Here is a 24,403-nt window from a genome sequence, read left to right as displayed (position 1 = left end):
AACTAGTATAGGGCCTAACCATAAATACCATTTTTGAAGCTCTCTAGGAGATTCTAATACGCAACCAGAATTGAGAAATGCTGGACACAGGTTCTTAATCTGAGGTCCTTAGAACCCTTGATAGAAAACAGAAAATTCATGAACTTGGATGGAAAAAAAAATTAGATCTTTATTTTCACTAGCCTTTCACTGAAATTTAGCACTTCCTCCATCATGAAGCAACAAACCAGTGTAACACTATCAATACCTATGACTTTGCACCAACAGAAACCAGAGAAAATCACATAGAGATGCAGAGTTGCTGCAGCTATCTCAGGGTATCAGTTGGAGTCACCATTATATCAAGACTGCAGTAGGTATTAGATCTGCCATTAGATTGTATTTTTTAGTGCCTTACTAAAGAGTAACATATTTTGCTACATCATATGTTTTAAAATATTTCAAGAATTTTATTTTAATATAATGGGAATCCTTTATTACCTTATGAATTTTGTTTTATGCATTGAAAAACAGTATTCTAAAAGGCTTTTAGGCTTCACCAGGGTGCTTATGGAGGCCATGGCACACACACAAGGTTAAGAACTCTGTATTTAGAGGCTACTGGTCAGGAAAGCATCTTCAGAATGCTGACGGAGAGCAACTTCTTTGGAGTCATTTTGAATATAACGTGTGCAATGCCGATCTCTCAGTAATAAACTGAGAATGGGTTTCAGTAGAAATGAGGTGTCTTATAATAGAAGTATATTTACATACCAATTGCTCTTCCCTTATTAATTTCTCTAACAAAGCCATCATTCCCTTTTCTATCTTCACCAGCTGATTCACTGATGAATCCCTATCTTTTGCCTAACTCTCACTTTAGCTGCCACAAATGATAGAAAATGCCAGTCTTCGCTTGCTAATTCAGTGCATTCAGACAAAATGCAGCATGTATTTCTTGGTAAAATTTTTTTGCAAGCCTAAAGTATATGATGTCTAAGGTTTTTGCAGTGAGAATTAAAGGATTCACTTAAAATTGATTTCTGTAAGCCCTAATTACACAATACATTTCATAATAAGCATTGCAAAATCTCAGCTTAGGAAAGAAAAAAAAAAAACAAAACTCTTAGTAATAAACTGTCACTACAATGATCAGTGTGCCAAGTTTAATTCACAGGTAAATAAAAGGAAAACTTGAAAGCCAAGCAGAAATCTGGTATAAGTGTAGGCTTTGGTATAATTCTGTGACAGTTAAGAAACAAGCCTTTACAATATATTTCAGGGGGTCTTAATGTCTTTATATTCAACATGTTCTTCCAGCTGTCTCCTTTAGTTCACGGTCAACTGGTGCCTACTTTCTCTGGAAAGAAAGATACTGGCTGCTGATGTTAGCTGAACTATATGCTCCCCAGCACAATTCCTTTTTCAGAAAAGTTAGCCCTTGCTTAGAAGCTGCCATAATAGGTTGAATTATCTGATCCCCGCCATTAAAGGTGGCAGCCACACACTCGAGAACGATGTGGGAAAACTCCAGTGAGAGTGATAATTAAATGTGGAAAAGGAAGGGTCACCTTCTTTCATTCAGCTCATTGGGTATGGCATCAGAGTAATTCCAAAACAGTGGGGGATATTCTACTCTCAGCATGGCAATATCTAGGTGCACACATATTATTTCTATGGGTTCAAATGGGAATGCCATTTTAATTGTATTTAAAATGTTATCTTTGATATGGGGAGTAAAAATGTTAGAAATTAATTCTAAGAACACAGAAAAAGAATAATGAATATAATCTAAATGGTGAAAGAATTAGAAACAAGAAAAGCTGCACTGTTTTCTCAGAAGAAAAAGTGTTATAGGAGAAGAAAATTATTTCCAGGGAAATTGAAAAGAACATTTAAATGTGTTCAAGTCTTTCTGCTTGACTGTAGGATCACAAAGCAAGGGTTTTGTCTCAACTTTCTTGTCTACTTACTGTCATTTCTTGGAGGCCATTATTATTACATCTTATTCCTTCTCAAGAGAGGGTAGAAAGTATCAGGTGAGCTTAAGACAAGTTATTGGTAGGTGTTATTTTCCAGAGAAAGGGATTTTTTTCAGATACATTGGCTCATCTAAATACTATGGAAAGAATATTTCATACTGTTCTTATTTTGCATTAATATAAGTAACACTGAGCCTGAAATGATATTGCAATATAAGCAGGTACAGTAGTGAACACTATTACTAGACAGGAGCATGGATGCTAAAATCAAATTTCAAGTTCAAATTCTGGCTTCACCATATAATAGCTGTGAACCTTGGGCATGCTACTTAACTCTGTGTGCCTCAGTTCCTCATCTGTGAAATGGGGAAAATAATACTACCTATCTTATAAAGTTGTTGAAAAATTAAATGAGTGTTAAAATATATAAAGCATTTATAACCATAACTAGCACAGAGTGAATACTACGTAAGTGCTCACACTTATTACCATTTATTATTATTTTATTGAATGTTCAGTACCTAGCATAGTATTACTTAACACTGTAGATTGTTTAAAAATATATTAATAATTATTTCTATGGTTGCCCACTTTTTGTCCTTGTCATTCTGAGAAAAACTTCCCAAAACATGTGGATTCTTTAAAACACAAATAGTCCAACAAAACTGTTACTAGAGTTGATTATATAATGTGCAAACAGATAATTGCAACATCAAGCTCAGAAAGTGAAAAATTCCTGACCAGAAGCTATAGATTTCAGATGGCCTTTATAGTTCCCTTCACATCTGAAGGGTTGAATTGAGGAAGATAAATTGTATCTTATGTGATTATATTTTGTTTCAAGATAAGAGAGAATTTTAAAACAATTAGAGCCTTCTAAAACAGAAAAAGAAACTTGATGAGCTAGGTGATAGTGTGATAGCTAAAGTTCCTTCGTAAAATTTCCTGATTTATCAGTTTGTGGGCAAACATCCACAAATTTCATTAGATTTTAAAATATTTATTATTAGAATACTTGAAGTGTTCTCATTTGTCTTTGAAATCTTTTCTACAATGCAAACATACATCACCCCAAACTTCAACCTCAATTCACCACCAGCTCCCTGAGAGAGAGAGAAATGTGTGTGTGTGCATGTGTGTGTACGGTGAAGGGGGCTGGGGGGAGGAGGAGGAGAATGAATGAATGACATTAAAGACAACACTAACCAATTATTGAAGAGAAAATACTATCTGTGGACTAAAAAACTATAGGCAATATATAAAAATCCACAAAAAATGAAATATCATACATAAGCCTGATATTACTGTAATGTTTGTGTATAGTACTTTAGAAGAAAAAAAAAACGTTTTATAAAAGATAGTTGACTCATTCAGAATAAAGGTGTTAAAATTATTTGGTGAATTATTTCCCACTGAAAAAATCTAAACTATACAAGAAATTCTGCTTCTGCCTCAGCTTTATACTTAAAATGATTTACAGTCTGCAATTTCTTCCTAAGGTCATCACCTTCATAAATACTAGCCACATACAGTGAAAACCAACTCAATAAAATGAGTATTTCATTTCTCTTCCTCCTGGTTATGTAGATACTTCTTCCATCTACATGGCACCCATTTATAACAAAGCCTCACATTGTGCACATTTTTATGAGTTCTTGAGCATTTCTTTCTTTTTTATCTTTCTATGCATCAGCAAAGCAACTGGCAGATTCTTTAATAAAATATATTATACACATTAATATTTATAAGCCTATGAATTGGATGTTTAAATAAACATTCACCAACTTATGCCAATTCTTTTGTTTTAGACGTTAAATCACACTTACATTGTCTGGAAAGTCAGCTTTTAGTTCAGTGACACTTTGACACCAATATGCAGCCGTTTTTTCACTGATGAGCTCAATATTCAGGAAGGAGCTTTGTCCAGGGCCATACATGGGGCCAGAGGTGGTCCCCCGGATGATTCTGGGTGAAACATTTGTCACTATGTCCTGTTGAAAGAATAAAGATATTGGGTCTCCTTTCTACAAAGGAAAAACTGTTATCTTCATTCTATGCTCATTTCCATATGACAGGATTCTACTAAGTCCTGCCTCACATTTTTAATATATTTTAAATTACAGTTGAAAATAAACTACTATCAAATGAAAAAGTAAAATAAAATATTTGTTAGCTTTATTTAAATTACTTCCTATAATTGTAAGGTTAGCACAGTGGAAAAATATGTAAATTCATTTACACTGGTTTTGGGCATACACACTTTAATTTGTCTGCAATTAAATAATAAATAAAAACACGATAAGTAAAATGTAAGAAAATCATTTCAGTCTATTTAATCTAAGCATCTCCAATGAGATTTTAACTCAAATAAGAGTTAATGTTTGTAAAGAAAAAAAATTTTTTTTCTAAAAAGTAATTTCAATATAAATCAGCTAAGGAGTACATATTAGCAAGACTGGCTCATCAAACTTTAACACACATTCTAACAAACTAACTAGGTTGACTTACCTATATGATTCTAACTATAAATTCACATTCAATGAGAACTAATTTTTCCCAAGACTGAAATGAGGATATCAATAACTTCCTGATAACTATAAACAGTAAACAGTCAAATTAACTTGCTTGTTAAGTGTAATTAACAATCCATACTGCTTCTAAAGCTGTATTAACAAAGAAGAGTAACATTCTTACATTGCTAAAAACTAAAGAGAAACAAAGAGAGAAAAATGTTTCTTTAGCCAGCTTCCAATTAAAATTAATTTTGAGTAAAGGTCATTTACTTAAGGAGCTATCAGAACTATTCCTTTAAGTACCCCTCCTCACCATCTTGTCACTTTTAGTGAGATAACATGAACCCCCATTAGTATATAGCAATTAAGGTCAATTTACATATTTTAATTAAGAACCACCCCATATAAAACAATTAGCGTAATAGGCATACTAACTGGATTTCATAACATTTGGACGTTTTTCCAACTAGATAGACAGGAAACCTTAATTAGCATTAATTAGTGCTGATCTGCATATGTTTGATAAGGCATACCCTTGCCACAAAAGATTATTTATTCCTGAATCTGCCAAATGCTACAGTTGCAGAGGATAAAAGGACTTTTCTTCACATTGCATGTTAATTTCTGGCAATTTACATTCACTTTTACATACGAATTAGTATATTATAAAATAAATGTTATAAATGTTACAATAAGCCACCTTAAATAGGTACATTTTTACTTATAGGAATCCTGCCAGTTAATGTTTTACTAATTAAGCCATTCTACTTTTATTGTAATCGTAGGAATACCACCAGCCTTACTTTGATTTGCTATTGTGAAACCATGTTACGCGATCTTAATGGGTAAAATGACAAGTAGAGTCACTCCAGGAAGCTCAAGCCTAGTGGGTCCAGTTTCTACCTTGGCAAATGCTTAAATGCGTACCTGCAGGTGGCTTCTGTGCAGCTCACCCAGGTAGGTACTCTCATGCTGTCACGGTCTGAGAAAACAATTCTAGAAATGTTTCATTCAAATTAGGCTGATTTTCTCTTATGTTTCAATTTTCAAGAGCCATACATTTAAGCCTTGAGTTCCTCCTTCCCTCTGCTATCCCCTCTACTCTAAATTTTCTTCACCTAGATAAGTCCAATCTAGGTCACAATTTGTGCTCTGCACAGGAGAATTGGACCAAGGAGGTGAAGAGAGTCCATATTCAGTTTACCAAGGCATGTGCCCTGGCAATGGGTAGTTCCACAAATGAAAGGGCACCTGTTTTAAATGACCATTTTGTAATTTATTGACCTGTGTTGAGGAGGAAGAAAACTTTCCTCTACCCTTCTAGGTTCTTCAGGCTGGTCTAAGAACTAAATTGACATGAGATAGATTAACAGGAGAAATGGAATTTAACTTCATATGTACAGGAATCCTACATACATGAGAGGGTCAGAGTCCCCACATACACGAGAGGTTCAGAGACAGAAAGGTTAAATGAAGTATAAATGCCATCCTGAGCTAAGGAAAGAGATAGGGATCTGGGGCTTCCAAGAACAGAAGGGTCATTATAGGACAATAAGAAGAAGAGTAGATGTTTGGTAACTAGATGTTTGCCCTGTTGAATAGATGGAGACACCTAGGTAAATAACTCTTTTCAGGGAAAAATCCCAAATTTAAATTCTTCTAGGTACTTAAAGGAGGGGCAGTAGTTTCTCTTGACTGCCTTTACCTTGACTGCCTTTATCTCAAAGTAACCTTCATGCCAAAGTGACACATTTTGGGGATGCTAATTCTGAACCCCTACATTGGACGTGGCACTTTCTGCTTATTCAACAAAACTGACTCGTGTGTTAGACTCCCTGCTCCTGCCCATTCTTCAGGTCTTAGCTTAGACTTCAGTCTAATTAGGAATCTTTTCTGATCTCTCCAGCACCATTAAGTCTTAATCTGCTCTGACTCACACCATCATAACAATAACAATGGTACCAAGAGTACCATTCCCCATTTGGTACTCTTTACATTCTGTATTGTGATTGTCTATATTCTTGTCAGTACTTTTCAGTAGAGTGTAAACTTTTGAAGAGAAGGAACTATATCTTGTTTACTATTACATGTCCAGCTTCTAGCCTGGTCTTTAGTAAGTGTTCATATAATGTATTTTTCTTTGTTTTTTTTTTTTCAATTGAAGTACAGTTGATTTACAATGTTGTGTTAGTTTTGGGTGTAGAGCTAAGTGATTCAGATATACAAATATACATATATATACATATACATATATATACATATACATATATATACACATATACATATATATACACACACATATATATATATATATACACACACACATATATATGTATATATACTTTTCCAGATTCTTTTCCATTATAGGTTATTGCAAGATACTGAATATATTTCCCTGGGCTATACAGTAGGTCCTTGTTGTTTCAAATAATGTATTATGAAGGAACCTAAACTAGAACCCTAGGCACTAGAATAGGTCTTGTCCTGAGGCAGGAACTATAAGGTATTCGTTGCTGGCCTCATTCTGTTGCTGAACAAACAAATGCGTTTGGGCTTATAGTCAAATTTTAGGAACTCGTTCTTTGCTTAAAGCCTTTCCTACTGGACCATTTACTTGCTTCCCCTGATCCCTCAGGGACCCCTTCTTTGAATACAGTCCCCCACCCCACACTATGGCTAGATCCCGATACCAGCATGCAGTGATGCAGATTGCCCATTACTCCACTTCTCCCCATCCTAGCCTACTGTAGATCTTTGATGACAGAAAGCATATTTGAACTTGATCACCCTGTAGCTTCTAAGACCTTTCTGACTGTTGACCCTAAGTTGCTGGATTTATCTGATCTCTAGGATCCAAATAGAATGGCCCCATTCAGATATAAACCAACTCTTATGCTTTTCCAGTTCAAATGGATAAGAATTCCTAACCTGGTCCATGGCCACCTAGGGGACTTCTTGGGTTAAGAGATTTCTTAGGTTAAAGTCCTGATAAGATGATTTCTTCCTATCAGGACCTTAACCAACTATAGTTGCCTCTTATATCTGTGCCCTAGGCTGGGCCCATATCTTCATAGAATGTGTAGATATTTTGTTAATATCATAAAATAAAAAAGACATGAGTGGAAGGATCACAGCTATACTGAATAGGGAAAATCTCAATAGTCCAGGAATTTTAAGCCATATGCTATTTTACAGTATTCCTCCTAATAACAATTCGGCTAAGAACTCACAACAGCCAAAAGGGTCAATAAGATGACAACATTTAATTGGAGGACAGTCAAGCAAATGCTTCTTTCTTCAAATGTCCTCCCTCAGTGATACCTTAAAACCTCAAATTCTTCCATTAGAGATTTTGTGTACTGTGAGTTGAATTTACTGTTAATGTTGGGATTGTTTTATTTTCCTCTTCTATAATCCAATGTTAAACTGTAAATATACCGTGGGAGGATTATCAATGATTTCTTTAACCAAGATCCAACAGGAAGTACAAGGCAAATCAAAGGGAAATTTTATCTATTGTATGACAGGGATTGTTTACTCATTTATGTTGATTTATGACAGGTAGTGCCTCTCTATACAGGTCAGTTTTCTCTCTCCTTAACTCAAGCAAAGAAAAAGATCCTTAATAACGGCCCAGATTACAGCCACCTATTGTGTAGAACTTGTCAACTATCCATGAGTCAACTGTTACCATCACAGCAATTAAAAAATTCAGCATATTCCAAATTCAACTAAAGTGCCAAAATTCCAATATGGTCATCCAGTGATAAATCAATAATATAAATTTTATTCTAGGTTTTGTTTCCCAAATTCAGTCATATTTACCACTACTTTGTCAAAAACCTTCTCCACTGACTTGAGACTTAGACTTTTTAAATTAAGTGAAAGATGAATGAAAACTTGGATACAACAAATTATCCTTGATTATCTGATTAAAGTTAGAGCTTCAATAATTGGGCAATAACTTACTAAAGCATTTGACCTGGGAATACTAGAATCTGAGTATGATTTTACAAGATGATATTTTGCTTTAACATTTAATAGCAAAATCATATGAGCATTGCTTAAGGGAGTTAATATAACAAAATAAACATATTCAAGAATAGTTAGAACAGATAAGAGTTCATTCTCTATAACAAAGAAGATGAATTACCATAGTTCTAGTGTTCAGTACATTAGCAATATTCAGACTTTTTAAAAAATTGATGTTTATTTATAAGAAATCATTAGGTGATATCACTGCTTCATGTGATTTTGTAATTACCATTATAAAATGGAGTGCTAGTGACCTCTTAACACTTGAAGTGATGATAGTGATTTTTCAGCACTAGTAAAGAGATTGAAATGGTAAATAGGCTGATTATATTTGTTTGTTTAAGTTCATTTACTTGACCTCTCTTATTCTAAAAAAAAAAAACAACAAAAAAACCATGCTGTTTCCATGGTTACTTCTGGAGTAAGATAGTCACAATGGGCTCAATGAATAGGAAAAGGAAACTTTGCAGAGATGACTTGGTAGAAAACTAGGAAAAGAATTGGGGTCTAAAAATGGTAGCTGAAAATGAAAAATAAAATTTGCACAGTGAACCACAGCTACTATACTACAACAGATGAATTTTAAAAATATGTTGTTGAGTGAAAAGAGCAAGATGTAAAAAAATATAGAATATGATACCTAAAACATACTTCTGTGATGAAATTAAAAATAAGTAAGAGAATAATTTAAAACAATTACTTCTGTTACTTTTTGGAGTAGGTAGATGCTGGGGGAGAAATTGGAGATGGAGGAGCAACAAAGGCTTTCTAAAAGTATTAGTGATATGCAATTTCAAAGAAGCTTTATTCCTGAACTGTAGAAACACATGGTAGAATGAGAAATCTGTTTAATGAGCTTTGTGCTAGCATAGTGAATATTGTTATAAGCTATCGCTAAAGGTTTGTTGGTTTACCTGAAAACCTGCAACTTAAATCTTAAGGATATTTGTTCCTTTTTAATTTCCAAGATTCTGCTGTGAACTGGTTGTTTTTTATCCAAAAAAATCTTTTAATTATTTGGTTTTAATAACTGGAATTTCAAAAATGTAATGCAGTGCAGGAAAAATCATCCTCTAAAAGATATCATCTTCTATATAAGTGGGATTTAAGTATTCATTATTCCATAAAAGAGTAGACTCACTTTACAGATAAATCTAACAAATATCCTGTTACATAATATAATTCCATCATTATAAATCTGGCATACTGTTACCCTGGTAATAGCAAAAAGTAAAATAAAATTCAACTGTGGCCCAGTTTCTAGTGCAACTTCACTGTTATGAAAGAACCCTCTAACATTTTATTTTCTTCATGAACTAAGTATATTAATATTTGATTACTCCCTAAAATAAACTTTATAATGGTCAGAATAATTTCCACTTGGTTGTTTTGGAGGGGTGACATGGGTAGGATGAGAATTTGTTCTTAATACATAGATTTTCCATCTTAGTATCTTATACAATGATAGCACTCAAAAACCTAAATTAGGGACAAAATTTACCCATTTGTCATCAGGAACTTTAAATCTGTCTATCCACATGGAAAACACTGTAAATAAGATTAACAATGTTATCCTACAAATACAAAATAATTTATCAGAGAAACAGTGGTGCTGAAAATGCAGAAACAATAATAATTTAGATTTGTATAGCACAGATCTTTCACATAGATCATCTATTTGATCTTCACAACTCTGTCATCATGCAGTTAATGCTACAACCAGGTCTTAGAGAAATTAAAGTGACTTGTCCACTGTTGCACAGCTCTAGTGAGCATTAGAGACGAGACTAGAATCTAGATGTATTTATGTGATATGAGTAATAAAATTATTAGTGATTTAACATTTGATGTATATGATAATAATTAGGACTAATTTTAGTTGCAAGAAAAATAAATCAACTTGAACAACTTAAATTTTAAAAGTGGGATGTGGCACATGAGCTTTAAGGAAAAGAAATATATTACATAATGCCAGAATGTTAGGAATGTTCCTCTGTCTCTTTTCTCTGCTTCTAATTGCATATCTCTTCATTCTTTTCTCTTTCTACAGAGGGCTTCCTCTGTCTCAGTTCTTATGATAGAACACAGGCCTGTGACAGGTCCCAAGTTACAAGATGTATAGTCTCTCCCCAAAACTTGTAATCTCTCAGGCCCACCAACCTCTGTGGCAGAGACTCTGACACGCTTAACTTGGGTTAGATAGTCACCGTTTGTCTAATTAACTGTATCTAGCAGGGTAGAATTAATCAGGATTCACACAGATGCTCATGTAAACAAAGATGTAGTAACTGAGAGCTGAACAAGTAGTCTTATTAAACAAGTCTTCTACCCAGGACTAGTCTGTGCAGGTTCACCTTACGATATGGGCATTCATAAAGTGTCATTAACTTGGAAAATGGCTGCAAAAAGACAAAATCATTATCATTTAGTGAAATTAAACGTTCCATAGTCTTGAATCAACCTTGATAATCCATTTCTTATTCCTGTGGCCCCAAACTTTGCAAGATCAAAGTCCTAAGAACCCTTTGAAATCTTCTCATGTTTTAGAACACATTGGGAATTCTGTATTTCCAGTGTGCTGGTGTGTTGACGACTGTCAACACAAATGGCCTGGGGTGCACTTAATCTCAATCTTGGGCTGGACAGAACTGACTGATGGCTACCCTATGTAAGGAAGGTAAGAGAGTGGAAGGAGCAAGAGGAAAAACAAACAAACAACAGCACATTGTGCAGTAGAATAATTAGGGAAACAATTTAGAACCTGATTAGGCTTAAAAAGGAAATGATGAACAGAAACTAAATATACTGAATGTCTATGTCAAGGAAGGAATTTTACTCACATGCTCTTAGTGCACACCTGGGGCCAAATGTCTTCCTCCTCTTGGATAGTGTCAGACATCTAGAAGATTTGGTTTCTCACACTGCACAAATATGGAGATTTAATTTTTGAATTTTATTCATGTCTGACTGGTAAAATTCTGGGTCACAGATTTGTAGCCTTTTGTCTTTCCTCTCGCCCTTTTCAAGGAGTTTATAACTTTGCAAACAGGACACTAAAAAGTAATTTGATTTGCTCGTTGACTTTTTCATCTATCAAAATGGCTTCACTATATCACAGGTTGTAGGATATTACATGACATAATAGAGCACATGGCTGACATGTGGTATTTGATAAATAAATATTTATTCATTCATCAATTCACCAACTTTAGAGACAAAGTAGAAGTTGTGAAAGTTCAGGCAACTGTGCATGGGCTGAAGCTGGGCACTCAACAGGAAATTAGGATGGGAAGATTGCATAGAGTTAGGTCAAATTAGAGAGTCTTGAATGACTGTTTTAAAGAGTTCAAACTTCTTTCTGCAGGCTTTGAGAATCCATTGTGTTCTGTCTCTTATTCAAGTTATTAATACCAATAGCTCACAGCAGCTGTGCATTCACAGAGATAAGTCTTACAAGAAACAGATGAAGAGCTTTTTCAGTGCTGATATCAGATGGATTAGAACGTGATTAATCAGCAGACAGACTGATTAAATTATTGGGTTCACTGTTCAGATAAGAGGTTTTGGATATACTCTGCCAAACTGTAATTAACTTAGAAATTTCTGCTGGCCTGCTCATAAGATGATCATGTGATATGCTTTGAAGAAATCTTTTAGGGCCCAAAACAGCAGCTGTGAAGGTATAAGCATGAGTCACTTCTAATAATTATTAAACATCTTCAAGTATTAGGGCAGGATTTTCATTGAAAATGATAAATATTAAAAAAAAAAACTTTACTTTTTATAAAACTTGTATAAATGCTGTGGTCTTACTTGAGAAGCCACTGTAAATGAAATGGCTATTATTTAAGGAAGGGGACATCTAAAAGAATCAGACAGAAGTTCTCCATTTTTGCATTATGATTAATAAAATATTGAGAAAAAGCCCTCACAATATAGTGCATTTAAAAATACCTGACAGGATATGAAAAAGCAAAAGCAAAAGATGAACAACTGTACCTGTGTCAAAATAAGGAAATTTCTCAGAGATCAGAAATGACAACCAAGCAGAGATCCACAAGGCAAACCTTTTGTAGGGTGATATTTGCCCTCAAGGTTTCTGCCAGTCCCAGGTGGCCTACAGCCTGAGTTCTAATGGCTTAGAAACATCTGAGAGAGCGACATAGTCAGGGTACAAGCATGGTGGTCATGTGACAAGAAGCCTCCAAATAACGGTAGCACCAACAAAAAGTTATGCTCTCATTTTCTGAGCTAAAGAATAACTATAGAGTAATGATGGGGTATGTGTCCATTTGAGCCTAAATATTGGATGAGAAAGAAAATATCTCTCCTAAGAATACAAACTTGTGTGGGGCCCAAAACCACAAGTTGAAAATTTGGTTTAAAAGGGGCTTCCCTGGTGGCGCAGTGGTTGGGAGTCTGCCTGCCAATGCAGGGGACATGGGTTCGAGTCCTGGTCTGGGAAGATCCCACATGCCGTGGAGCAACTAAGCCCGTGAGCCACAACTACTGAACCTGCGCGTCTGGAGCCTGTGCTCCACAATGGGAGAGGCCGTGACAGTGAGAGGCTTGCGCACCGCGATGAAGAGTGGCCCCTGCTCGCCGCAACTGGAGAAAGCCCTCGCACAGAAACGAACCCCCAACACAGCCAAAAATAAATAAATAAATAAATTTATTAAAAAAAAAAGGCTCTTGGCCATAGTGTCTTCAGATAATTAGTAGAAGCAGTATCAAAATCTCTCTGGAGGAAATTTTACCCCAGGGATGTGAGTTCACAATAGATTTCTACTAATCAAATGAGGGGAAAAAAGGCATCATAAATTAAAGTCAGTAGGAAGAAAAAGCTATAAAATCAAATCTACAAAACAAAGCAAAACAAAAATCCCCCACAGATACTGAGATTTTCAAATATGGAATGTAAAAGTTTAGTATGTTTGAAAAATAAAAGAGAGGCTTGAATGTATAATCAAAGAATAAGAAATTCAAAATTTACCATAAAAATTTAAAATATAAAAAAAAGAATTTCTAGAAATAAAAAAGTAATAATTGGGAAAAAAAAGAACCTTAATAGTTTGGGGCAAATAAGAGATTAGACATAGATGAAGAGAAGTAGTCAATTTGATGATATATCTGGGAAAATTACCTGAAAGGTAGCACAGACAAATGAGATGGAGGTAAAGAGACATGAAACACAGATTGAGAATTAAAGGAGAAATCTAACTGGAGTTCACAAGAAGATAATAGGGACAATCAGAAGAGAAAGTATTTCAATATATATTGTCAGAGATTTAATAGAATTAATGAAAGATGTCAGTCTTCAGATCCAGGGACACCAAAAAACTCAAGGAAAACACATTAGATCAATGGAAAAGAATAGAGAGCCCAGAAATAAACCCATACCTACATGGTGAATTAATCTACAACAAAGAAGGCAAGAATATACAATGGGGAAAACACAGTCCCTTCAATAAATGATGTTGGGAAAACTGGACAACTACATGCAAAATAGTGACACTAGACTTACTATCTTATACCATATAAAAAACAGACTCAAAATGGATTAAGACTTAAATAAGATCTGAAACTATTAAACTTCTAGAAGAAAACATATGCAGTAAGCTCTTTGACACTGGTCTTAGCAATATTTTTCTGGATCTGTCTCCTCAGGGAAGGGCAACAAAAGTAAAAATAAGCAGATGGGACTACATCAAACTAAAAAGTTTTGCACAGATGAAAGAAACCATCAAGAAAACAAAAAGCAGCCTACTGAATGGGAGAAGATATTTGCAAATGACCCATCCAATAAGGGATTAATATCCAAAATACATAAAGAACTCATACAATTCAATTACAAAAAACAAACCTGATTAAAAAATGGGCAGAGGACCTGAGTAGACACTTTCCAAAGAAGGTGTACGGATGGCCAACAGACACATGAAAAGATGCTCAACATCACTAATCATCAGAGAAATGCAAATCAAATGACAATGGCATATCACCCCATACCTGTCAGAATGGCTATTATCAAAAAGACAATAATAACAAGCATTGTTGAAGATGTGAAGAAAAGGGAACGCTCGTGCACTGTTGGTGGGAATGTAGATTGGTACAACCACAATGGAAAACAATATATAAGTTCCTCATAAAATTAAAAATAGAACTATCATATGACCCAGCAATTTCTGGATATTAAACCAAAGAAAACAAAAACACTAATTCAAAAAGATATATGTACCCCAATGTTCACTGCAGCTTTATTTACAATAGCAAAGTTATGGAAGCAACCTAAGTATCCACTGATGGAGGAATAGATAAAGAAGACATGATGTGTATATACAATGAAATATTACTCAGCCATAAAGAAGAATGAATTTGCCATTTGCAACAAGATGGATGCACCTAGAGGGCACTATACTAAGTGAAATATCATACAGAGAAAGAGAAATACTGCATGATTTCACTTACTTGTCAGATCTAAAAAACAACAAACAACACAAAAGAAACAGACTCACAGATACAGAGAACAGACTGGTGGTTGCCAGAGGCAAGGGGTATAGGGAGATGGGCAAAATAGGGGAAGGGGATTAAGAGGTACAAACTTACAGTCATAAAATAGACAAGACACAGATATGTAATGTACAGCATAGGGGATATAGTCAATAACATAACTTTGTATGGTGACATATGGTAACTAGATTTATCATGATGATCATACCATAATGTATAAAAATATTGAATCAGTACATGGTACACCTGAAACTAATATAATATTGTAGGTTAATTTTACTTCATAAATAAATAAATAAAATTAGTACCTTGTAGTAAATAAAGAACTAAAAGCAAAGAGAAGACTTAAAAAGGAACCAAAGTTAAAAAGACTACCTACAAGGAAAAGCAGATTGATAGTGCACTCCTTGACAGTGCCAGTGGAAGTCAGAAGAGAGTAATCTATTTTCTATAAAGAAGAAATGTTGACTGAGAATAACTGTATACCTTCAAAATTATAACTCAAGAATGAGGATAGGGACTTCCCTGGTGGCACAGTGGTTGAGAATCTGCCTACCAATGCAGGGGACATGGTTCGATCCCTGTCTGTGAAGATCCCACATGCCGCGGAGCAACTAAGCCCGTGCGCCACAACTACTGAGCCTGCGCTCTAGAGCCCATGAGCCACAACTACTGAGCCCGCGCACCACAACTACTGAAGACCATGTGCCCTAGAGCCCATGTACCACAACTACTGAGCTCATGTGCCACAACTACTGAAGCCCACGCACTGTAGGGCCCACGTGCCACAACTACTGTGCCCGCATGCTGCAACTACTGAAGCCTGCGTGCCTAGAGGCCGTGATCTGCAACAAGAGAAGCCACCGCGATGAGAAGTCCAAATTAAAAATAAATAAATAAATAAATAAATAAATAAATAAATAAATAAATACATACATACATAAAAAAAAAGAATGAGGATAAAATAAAGACATTTTCAAATAAAAGGAGTGATGAGCAAATAGTATATGGCAGTGACAATGAATGAACTAATGCTAATTCAACTAAAATAAATGCGAAAACCAGAAGATTAAACAATAAGTGAAAAGCATAAGAATATAAACTGTGTGATCATACTTATATAAAGTATTAAAACAGGCAAAACTAAATATACTCTTTAGGGATTCATATGTGGCAAAACATAAACAAAAGCAAGAAAGTGATTATCCCAAAATCTAAGTTATTACCTCTAGAGGAAAGAGAAAGGAATGCAGCTGAGGAGGGGTGCATAGAGTCAAAGGTACAGAAATGTCTTATATTCTACATCTTAATTCGTGAAATGAGAAATAATAAACTCATTTTATTATTACTTAAACTATATATCTAAATTACACATACCTTTTTGGTATGCATGCTATGTTTCATGGTTTTAAAAAAAGTAAAACAAAAAGAAACAAAAAAATATCAAGCAGGAAAAAGAAAAAAATGATAGGATGCAGACCTGATGGTGGAAGTATTCTAGAGTAAGTCATCTAAAACTCTAAGATTGGTGTGTTCTTCCTCAACCTTAACACCTCTGTTGATATACAGCCCTGTATGATATTTTAGAGAATACTGGTTCTAGTGTCCCTCTAAGAAAATAATGAGGTTGTATGACATGATCCCTACCATCACTTTCAGCCACCACTGATTAGGATAGCAAAAAGTCATTTATCCATAAAACTATAAAACATTCAACATGCAAATCTTTCAGATTAGAAATGTTACTATCTGAACATTTTCCATCCATGACACAAATTTATGATTTGGGGATAATCTCAAACTCATCATTAAAGCCACTTTAGGTAACACACACACATGCTGTGGCTATCTTAGGGAATCCTCCCCACCAATATTCTACTGACTAAAATAAGAAGACGCAACATGAGGGAGAAAAAAGAAGTTTATTTCCGCCAAGAATCTGTGAAACCAATCAGCTAAGAAAAAATCATTCATCTGAGCAAATATACAGTCAAACTCTCCTAAATGTAAGTTAAGCAGCCATGAGATTTAATAATTGAAATAATAAAGTTTAAAGTCTGTTTTTCCATAATTATTACACCCCAACTCAATAACATTCTTTCATATATTAAGCCGTAAAGATGCTTGCATTATAATTACAAAACACCATTTAAAAAAATGTATTATGTCCTACAGCACTTAGCCTTGACAAACAATTACTGGATATCACATTCAATTGAATACAAAAAGCAATCTTTATCACAGGTTAAAATTAGCCTTGGAACAATAAATGCTTTCACAGCTATTATAAACTCCAAACTGCTTTGTACCAGTCTCTTCTGAGGAAATGCAAACAAGTAAACTGAAGGACATTTGAAAAACTTCCTGTCTGTGTCCTCTAGTTTTTTCAAGTTGTTTTTTTTTTTTTTTTTAGTTTCATAAGGAATAATCATTCATGTTACACTTAAAAGGTGGTCGATACGGCTTCATAGGGAAAGGCTTTACAAATTAGAATAAAATAAAACAAGAACAAATAACCAAGCAAACAAAGAAACTGAGAATTCTGAACTTCAGAATGTGTTATTCATAGTAGCACTCTATTTTAATTATCGGGACCACTTTTTAGGCATTATTGTAAAAAAGAAAATTGAATGGCAAAGTCTTTGCTTTGATGGGTTTCAGGCCATGCTACCCCAATATATGGCACGTTGGCATATTTAACACCTTAAGCTGAAGAAATTGTTTAAAATGGCAGAAGCAGAAAGGTCACGCTGACCTCATTCCTCTCACTCTTTTCTCCTGAAACACGTTATACAACTTTCATGTGAAAAGTACCCTTCTTGTACCTGGAGGAGGGAGACATTCTTATACCAGCGATGGGGAATTGGGGGCCAAGAAATCTGTACAAACAAACCTTGTTAAACTCACCCTTAACTTCCTAGTTATTTCTTCACCACTTACTACCCCCTAGTCCAAACTGCTTTGTCTTGTCCATTCTTCACAAATTTATTGTTTCTTTGTCTAAAAGGTATTAAAGCTTCCTGCTCTGGTCACTTCTTAGGGTCTTCATTGTCTTGTGAAGTATTCTGTGTACGTGTAAAAACTCAACAAAATGTGTATGCTTTTTGTCTCTTAATCTGTCTTTGTCAGTTTAACTTTCAGAATCCAGCCAGGGACCCTACGAGGGTCCAGGAAAACTTTTTCTTCCCCTAGAAATGGATTTGTCAGTTGGTTCAAACCCAGTATTCTGAGATAATATACTTTCTTGTCCCCTCATCCTTCAGAAGACAGCATGAACTGTAGAATTTCACCATTTAAATTACTTAATGAATTACTTTAATCATAATAGTTATTAATTCTGAAAATGGTATAATCAAAATCATAACAGCAAAGTGGTGGGCAGATGCAAATGCTGGATATAACCACAAAATATTCTTACAGGTTGACCTAAAAATAAACTGATTCCTGGTAGAGATGTTACAATCAAAATCTTCCATCACTTTGACTAAAATACTAATTTGAGAGTCTACCACTAGCTTGCTGAAGTAGCCTTAGAGATCATTAGAGGGTTAGAGGGAACAATCCAGTGCTCAGTTTTCCTTTGGGCTGTAATCATGTTCTGACTTTAAGTATATTCAAAATTAATTAATTAAATAACTATAATAATAACAATGAATATATTTTAAGTAGCAATTAATTCAGTCACTTAAATGCTTGCCCAAGTGCCAAGACTGGTAAAAGCCCCTCCAAACGATACCTCATATTTGTATAGTGCTCTACAATATCTTCTGTGCTTTCACATATACAATAAAATTTATGCTCTTAAATGTCCTATGAAATGAAACATTTCCCAAGGGTGCTTGCTGGGATATTTGGGTATGGATGGGAAGTTCTTTGACCATACCACCTTGGGAAAACATCAAAGTTATAGCTCCTCTTGGTGATTCACAATGCACCCTAAGCATATGAAAGGCCATAAGATATCCAGTACTAAACTTATCTGTCAACCTTTCCATAATCCATTATCTCACAAACCCACAGGACTCTGAAACTTTTTCTCACATATTGCCAATTAATATCGTGCATACTTTAATATTTTACAGCAAACAGATTATGATATACATATATGGCAGTGGTCTTTAAAATTTTTTATCTTGTACACATCAATAAGAGCAAACATTTGACCAGTCATCTCCAAATAAATAATTTGCAAAAATAAAATACTTTCCTACTTTCTTACAATATCCCAACGCTTCAGGGATGTTTGAACTCACAGTGAACAGGAGGGCACTGAAAAATATCTCTCTGGAGTACAGAAAGAAGAAAAACCTGTCCAGAGAGAAAGCTTAAAATCTTACAAAGGACAGGAAGATTGTCCAGAGCAGAGGTCGGTAAACTTCTATTGTAGAGAGCCAGGTAATAAATATTTTAGGCTTTGCGGGCAATGTGATCCCTGTCACAACTACTCAATTCTGCCATTGTCACATGAAAGCAGTCATAGACAAAATGTAATGACAAAGCAACCTGTGTTCCGATGAAAATATATTTATGGACACTGAATTTCATTTCTTACTGCTACTTACATACATTTCATATAATTTTCACTACTTACAATATTATTCTTCCTTTGATTTCCCCCCCCCAAACATTTAAAAATGTTAAAATCATTCTCAGTTCATGGGCTGTATAAAAACAGGCAGAAGGCCAGATTTGGCCAGTGGGCCACAGTTTCCAGACCCCTTGTCCTAAGTGTAAAGGGTCAGATTAAAGAGCAAAGCAAAGGATGGGGATGAGGGAAAGCACCATTTTGATCTTCCTACAAAGCTTTACAGGGTGAAACACAAATAATTAGATAAAGATGATTCTGTTTCTTAAGGTTTAGTAGGCTTAAGACATTTAAGCTGCTTGACAGTAAGCAGCAATACGAAATACAGCTGGTCAATATATAACTGATTCCAAAATATAAATGTGGAGAGGAATACTTTCCAAAATATTTTTTAAAATGATGGCCACTTTGACAAGTTTTCAGGAAACTCCAAGATTAGTCAGAGCTGGCTCCATGGTCCTTATGGCCCTCTGTGGAGAGTCAGCACCAATGTTTACTAGTTGCACTTGTCCTTGCAAAAATGATACAAAGGAATGGCCTTTTAATATATCAACCTCATTAGGAACAAAATGCACTGCTAACATCTGTAATGTTTCATAGCACTACATATAATTATTTTCAAATTTAGGTGAGGGTTACACAAACATCATAGATCTCCAGAAGCCTTTTATCTGATATATGTAAACATAATAAAACTTCATGGTTCTGATTACCAAAGGCTAAAGAATGAGTAATTTATACACTGCAGGCCTACAGATGTACAACTTGTGTGATAAAATAGCCCTAAGGGGAAGCTCCAATTGCAAAGACAAAGGACACAAATAAAATGCCATTATTTCCTCACAAACTTTTTTGGTTGTGGTTGATTTTTTTAAAAATAGTATTATTATTTCTGATTTTCCGGTAGCAAAAATAAAACAGTAGTTACAGGCAACACAGTTTAATACTAGTTATAAACAAGAGAATGTTGAATTTCATTCATTAGCATATTGATAAGTTTCTGTTTCTATAACAAAATTAAGTTCTATTAACAGTTCACAACTTAGACTGTAGATACTAACCACAGCACCATATAACGATCTTATAATTGGATTGCAATGTCTTGGATCAATTTTGTAATGGGAGTAATTTCAAAATAATCTTATTTCTTTTTTGAAATGGTTACAAATCTAATATATAGAGAAATGTGGAAGATCCCAAGTACCTGAACCACAGCAAGTAAGGTATCTGATTGTTCCCTTAGATAAGATGAAGGATATGAGCTAGGAAAAAAAAAAAAAACTTAAATAATTGCTTATTGGGCTCCACTTTCAGCCAAGTCATGATCATCATTTTTATAAATAACTGATGGTAGCCATATAAAGACCTGAATACAGATATAGAGAGATCATATTTATTAAATGTGCTGATGGTATTGAGGGGAATTAGAAGAAATTACTCCAATGGACTAAGAGACCAGATTAAGAGACACAGGTCAATACTGATTACCATAAACCTACTGCACCCATTCCCCTGGCATTTCAGAGGCTTTTTTTTTTATTTAAATACGAAGAGGCAGTATGGTGCATTGGTTAAAAAGAATAAAGTCAAAGTACCTAGTTCACATCCTAATTCTTTCATCCTACTAGCTGTGGTACCTAGACAAGTTACAACCTCTTTCTACTTCACTTTCCTCATTGGTAACATGAAGACAGTTAGAGATAACATTTCAAAAAGTTATCTTGGATAAGGTAAAACAAGGTACATGTAAAGTACTTGGAACAGTATGTGATAAAATATAAACATTTATTATAGTTCAATGGTCTTCTGTGCATTAACATTCTTTACCCTCCCTCTAGTTCCAATATATATGATATAATATTGATGCCAACCTTATTTTGGTGAATTGATACTGGGTATTGGGGAGGTTGTGCACCGCTCTGAGTAGTACACCTGCACAAAGATACTGGGAGAACTCTGGTCTTCAGGAGGGCTTCTGCTAATTTACTGAAGCTGCACATGTTAGCTGACACAATTGGACCCACAAAAGGATTATAAGATTTCTGAATTAGTTCTCCTGATAACATGCCACACTGCTTGTCCTGGTAAAGGGAAAGAATTTAAGCTGGAGATTGTGAGTGCTACAATGTGGCAAAGATCTAGGTCATACATACCCTTTATTTTTTTAACATCTTTATTGGAGTATAATTGCTTTACAATGGTGTGTTAGTTTCTGCTTTATAACAAAGTGAATCAGCTATACATATACATATATCCCCATATCTCCTCCCTCTTGCATCTCCCTCCCACCCTCCCTATCCCACCCCTCTAGGTGGTAACAAAGCACCGAGCTGATCTCCCTGTGCTATGCGGCTGCTTCCCACTAGCTATCTATTTTACATTTGGTAGTGTATATATGTCCATGCCACTCTCTCACTTTGTCCCAGCTTGCCCTTCCCACTCCCTGTGTCCTCAAGTCCATTCTCTAGGTCTGCGTCTTTATTCCTGTCCTGCCCCTAGGTTCGTCAGAACCTTTTGTTTAGATTCCATATATATGTGTTAGCATACGGTATTTGTTTTTCTCTTTCTGACTTACTTCACTCTGTATGACAGACTCTAGGTCCATCCACCTCACTACAAATAACTCAATTTTGTTTATTTTTATGGCTGAGTAACAGTCCGTTGTATATATTTGCCTTTTACACATCCTTTCTCTCTCAGTGTATGGTGGAGATTTTCAGAGTCTACATAGACTGTAGTGTCATTTCTCTGATGGCTATGTGTATTTTTGTGTTTTCTTTTTAAAAAAAACTTTGTTCCAAGCTTGAGATGCCTACTTCACTTCTGCAAATGTGTATAATGAGATCAATAAAGTTTCCCCAACAGTCGCAAATTACACTGCCTCTACCTTCAATATGTTTTAAGGGAGATCATAAAGACTAAGGTGGACGGTCCCAAGACAGGACAAGAAAAAAAAAAAAAGCTAGAGTCAGAAAGGGAGACCAATATATTGGATACAGAATCAAATTCCAAAGAGATGTTGATGGGCCAGAATGATAGACTTAATTTAGCAAAATAGCATGTAATGAGTAATTATATTTTGGATCTAACACTCCAAATACACAAGTACAAGATAGAAAAGGCATAGTTCATCAATGGAAAAAAAATAAAATACTATGGTGCTTTTATTTCAACATGGTTATAAAAAAAAAGGAAGCTACACACAAAAAAATAGTGAATATATTAATAGTAAATTTGTATTAGAAAAAGGGATGTGATTGTCCCACTGTTTTCAGAGCTGTTCAGAGTACTGCTTCCAGTTTGGGGCAGCTGAACACTTTCGTTAAAAAATAACAACAACAAAAATTGGTTAAGAGACTTAAAATGATATCATATGAGGAGTAATTCAAAGAAGTAAGCATATTTAGCTTAGATAAGGTAAAACAAGAGCTATATAAAAGCTTTGATCATTTATCTGAAGGACAGTCATTATAAAGGAGGTTTAGACTTTTTCTCAAATTACCTTAAGAAGGAATAACTTGCACAATAATTAGAAACTATTCAAAAGCATTTCAACTATGCTTTCTAACATCCAAAGCTGTTTAAAGAGGCAATTATTTGTCTCTAGAGAGTTCCTCTTAACTGAAGTATTTGAGAATAGTGTAGTAGACACCTACTAGGTTATCTACCCAGCACTTCTTTTCTGAGAACTGTCTTTACTCTCCTTCATCCACTTGGTTGTGGGAGCCCTATACACAACTTTAGATTGATTTGGGGGCAAGCATTTTAAAGAGAGTCCAGACATGGTTGCAATTTTTAATTACATTTTCTTCCTTAGGTGAACTGATTTCTCGTCTTTGGGATCTTGTAGGACATCCCATTATATACTTCTCACTTAGACTTAAGTTGCTGCAAGCAAAACAAAACTAACATACCTATTGGTAAGCATACTAATTGATAACGATGGAACAGGCAGATGACAGCAAATAAACCTGCAAATCCTCTTCCAGCTGATAGTTTGCATTTTTGTGGTTACCTATTTTCAATAAACATCCATTTTTAAGGGTGGGATTTAGAAGTTTTATCACAAACCCCAACATTTACCCAAATCTTCTTAGCTCACATAGCCTTAAAAAGAGAAGAAAATAGGATAAAATGTTCCCCAAGTCATTAAAATACTGAATTTTTGAGAAATAATTCCCCATTTTCCCTCTCCCCCCAAGTCCCTGGCAACCACCATTCTATACGCTGCTTCTATGAGTTAACTATTTTAGATAACTCACATAAGTGGAATCATGCAGTATTTGTTCTCCTGTGACTGGTTTATTTCACCTATCATAATGTCTTCTAGGTTCATCTATGTTGTTACAAATGGCAGAATTTTCTTCTTTTTCAAGGCTAATATTTCATTGCATGTATATACTACATTTTCTTTATCCATTCATCTGTCAATGGACATATGGATTGTTTTCATATCTTGACTATTGTGGATAATGTTGCAATGAACGTGTGGGGCACAGATATCCCTTTGCGATCCTGATTTCAACTGTTTTGGGTATATATCCAGAAATGGGATTGTTGGACCTTATAGTAGTTCTGTTTTTAATATTTTGAGGAACCTCCATACTGTTTTTCACAGCAACTGTACAGTTCCACATTCCCACCCAACAGTGTATAAGGGTTCCATTTTTTCCACATCCTCACCAACAGTTGTTATATGATTTTGTTTTTTTAATAACAGCCAACCTAACAGGTGTGAGGTAATATCTACTTGTGGTTTAGGTCCAAATTTCCCTGATTATTAGTGATGGGTATAAAATTTA

General features: G+C 34.9%; 1 protein-coding gene across 4 annotated transcripts in view; it reads right to left on the bottom strand.

Annotated features, from left to right (window-relative positions):
• Positions 1–24,403, bottom strand: part of DPYD (dihydropyrimidine dehydrogenase) — an 807,615-nt gene that overhangs the window by 321,539 nt on the left and 461,673 nt on the right. For all 4 annotated transcript variants that reach the window (XM_082476697.1, XM_082476698.1, XM_082476699.1 and 1 more), the window contains exon 14: positions 3,788–3,952. In XM_082476697.1, coding sequence (XP_082332823.1) covers positions 3,788–3,952 — 165 coding nt within the window. The remainder of the gene's footprint in view (positions 1–3,787; positions 3,953–24,403) is intronic.

The sequence above is a fragment of the Balaenoptera physalus genome, assembly GCF_965194825.1.
Source record: "Balaenoptera physalus genome assembly, chromosome: 1".
In the NCBI taxonomy this organism is placed as follows: domain Eukaryota; kingdom Metazoa; phylum Chordata; class Mammalia; order Artiodactyla; family Balaenopteridae; genus Balaenoptera; species Balaenoptera physalus.
The sequence above is the reverse complement of the archived record's forward strand: the minus strand, read 5'-3'. Positions and strand labels throughout refer to the sequence as shown.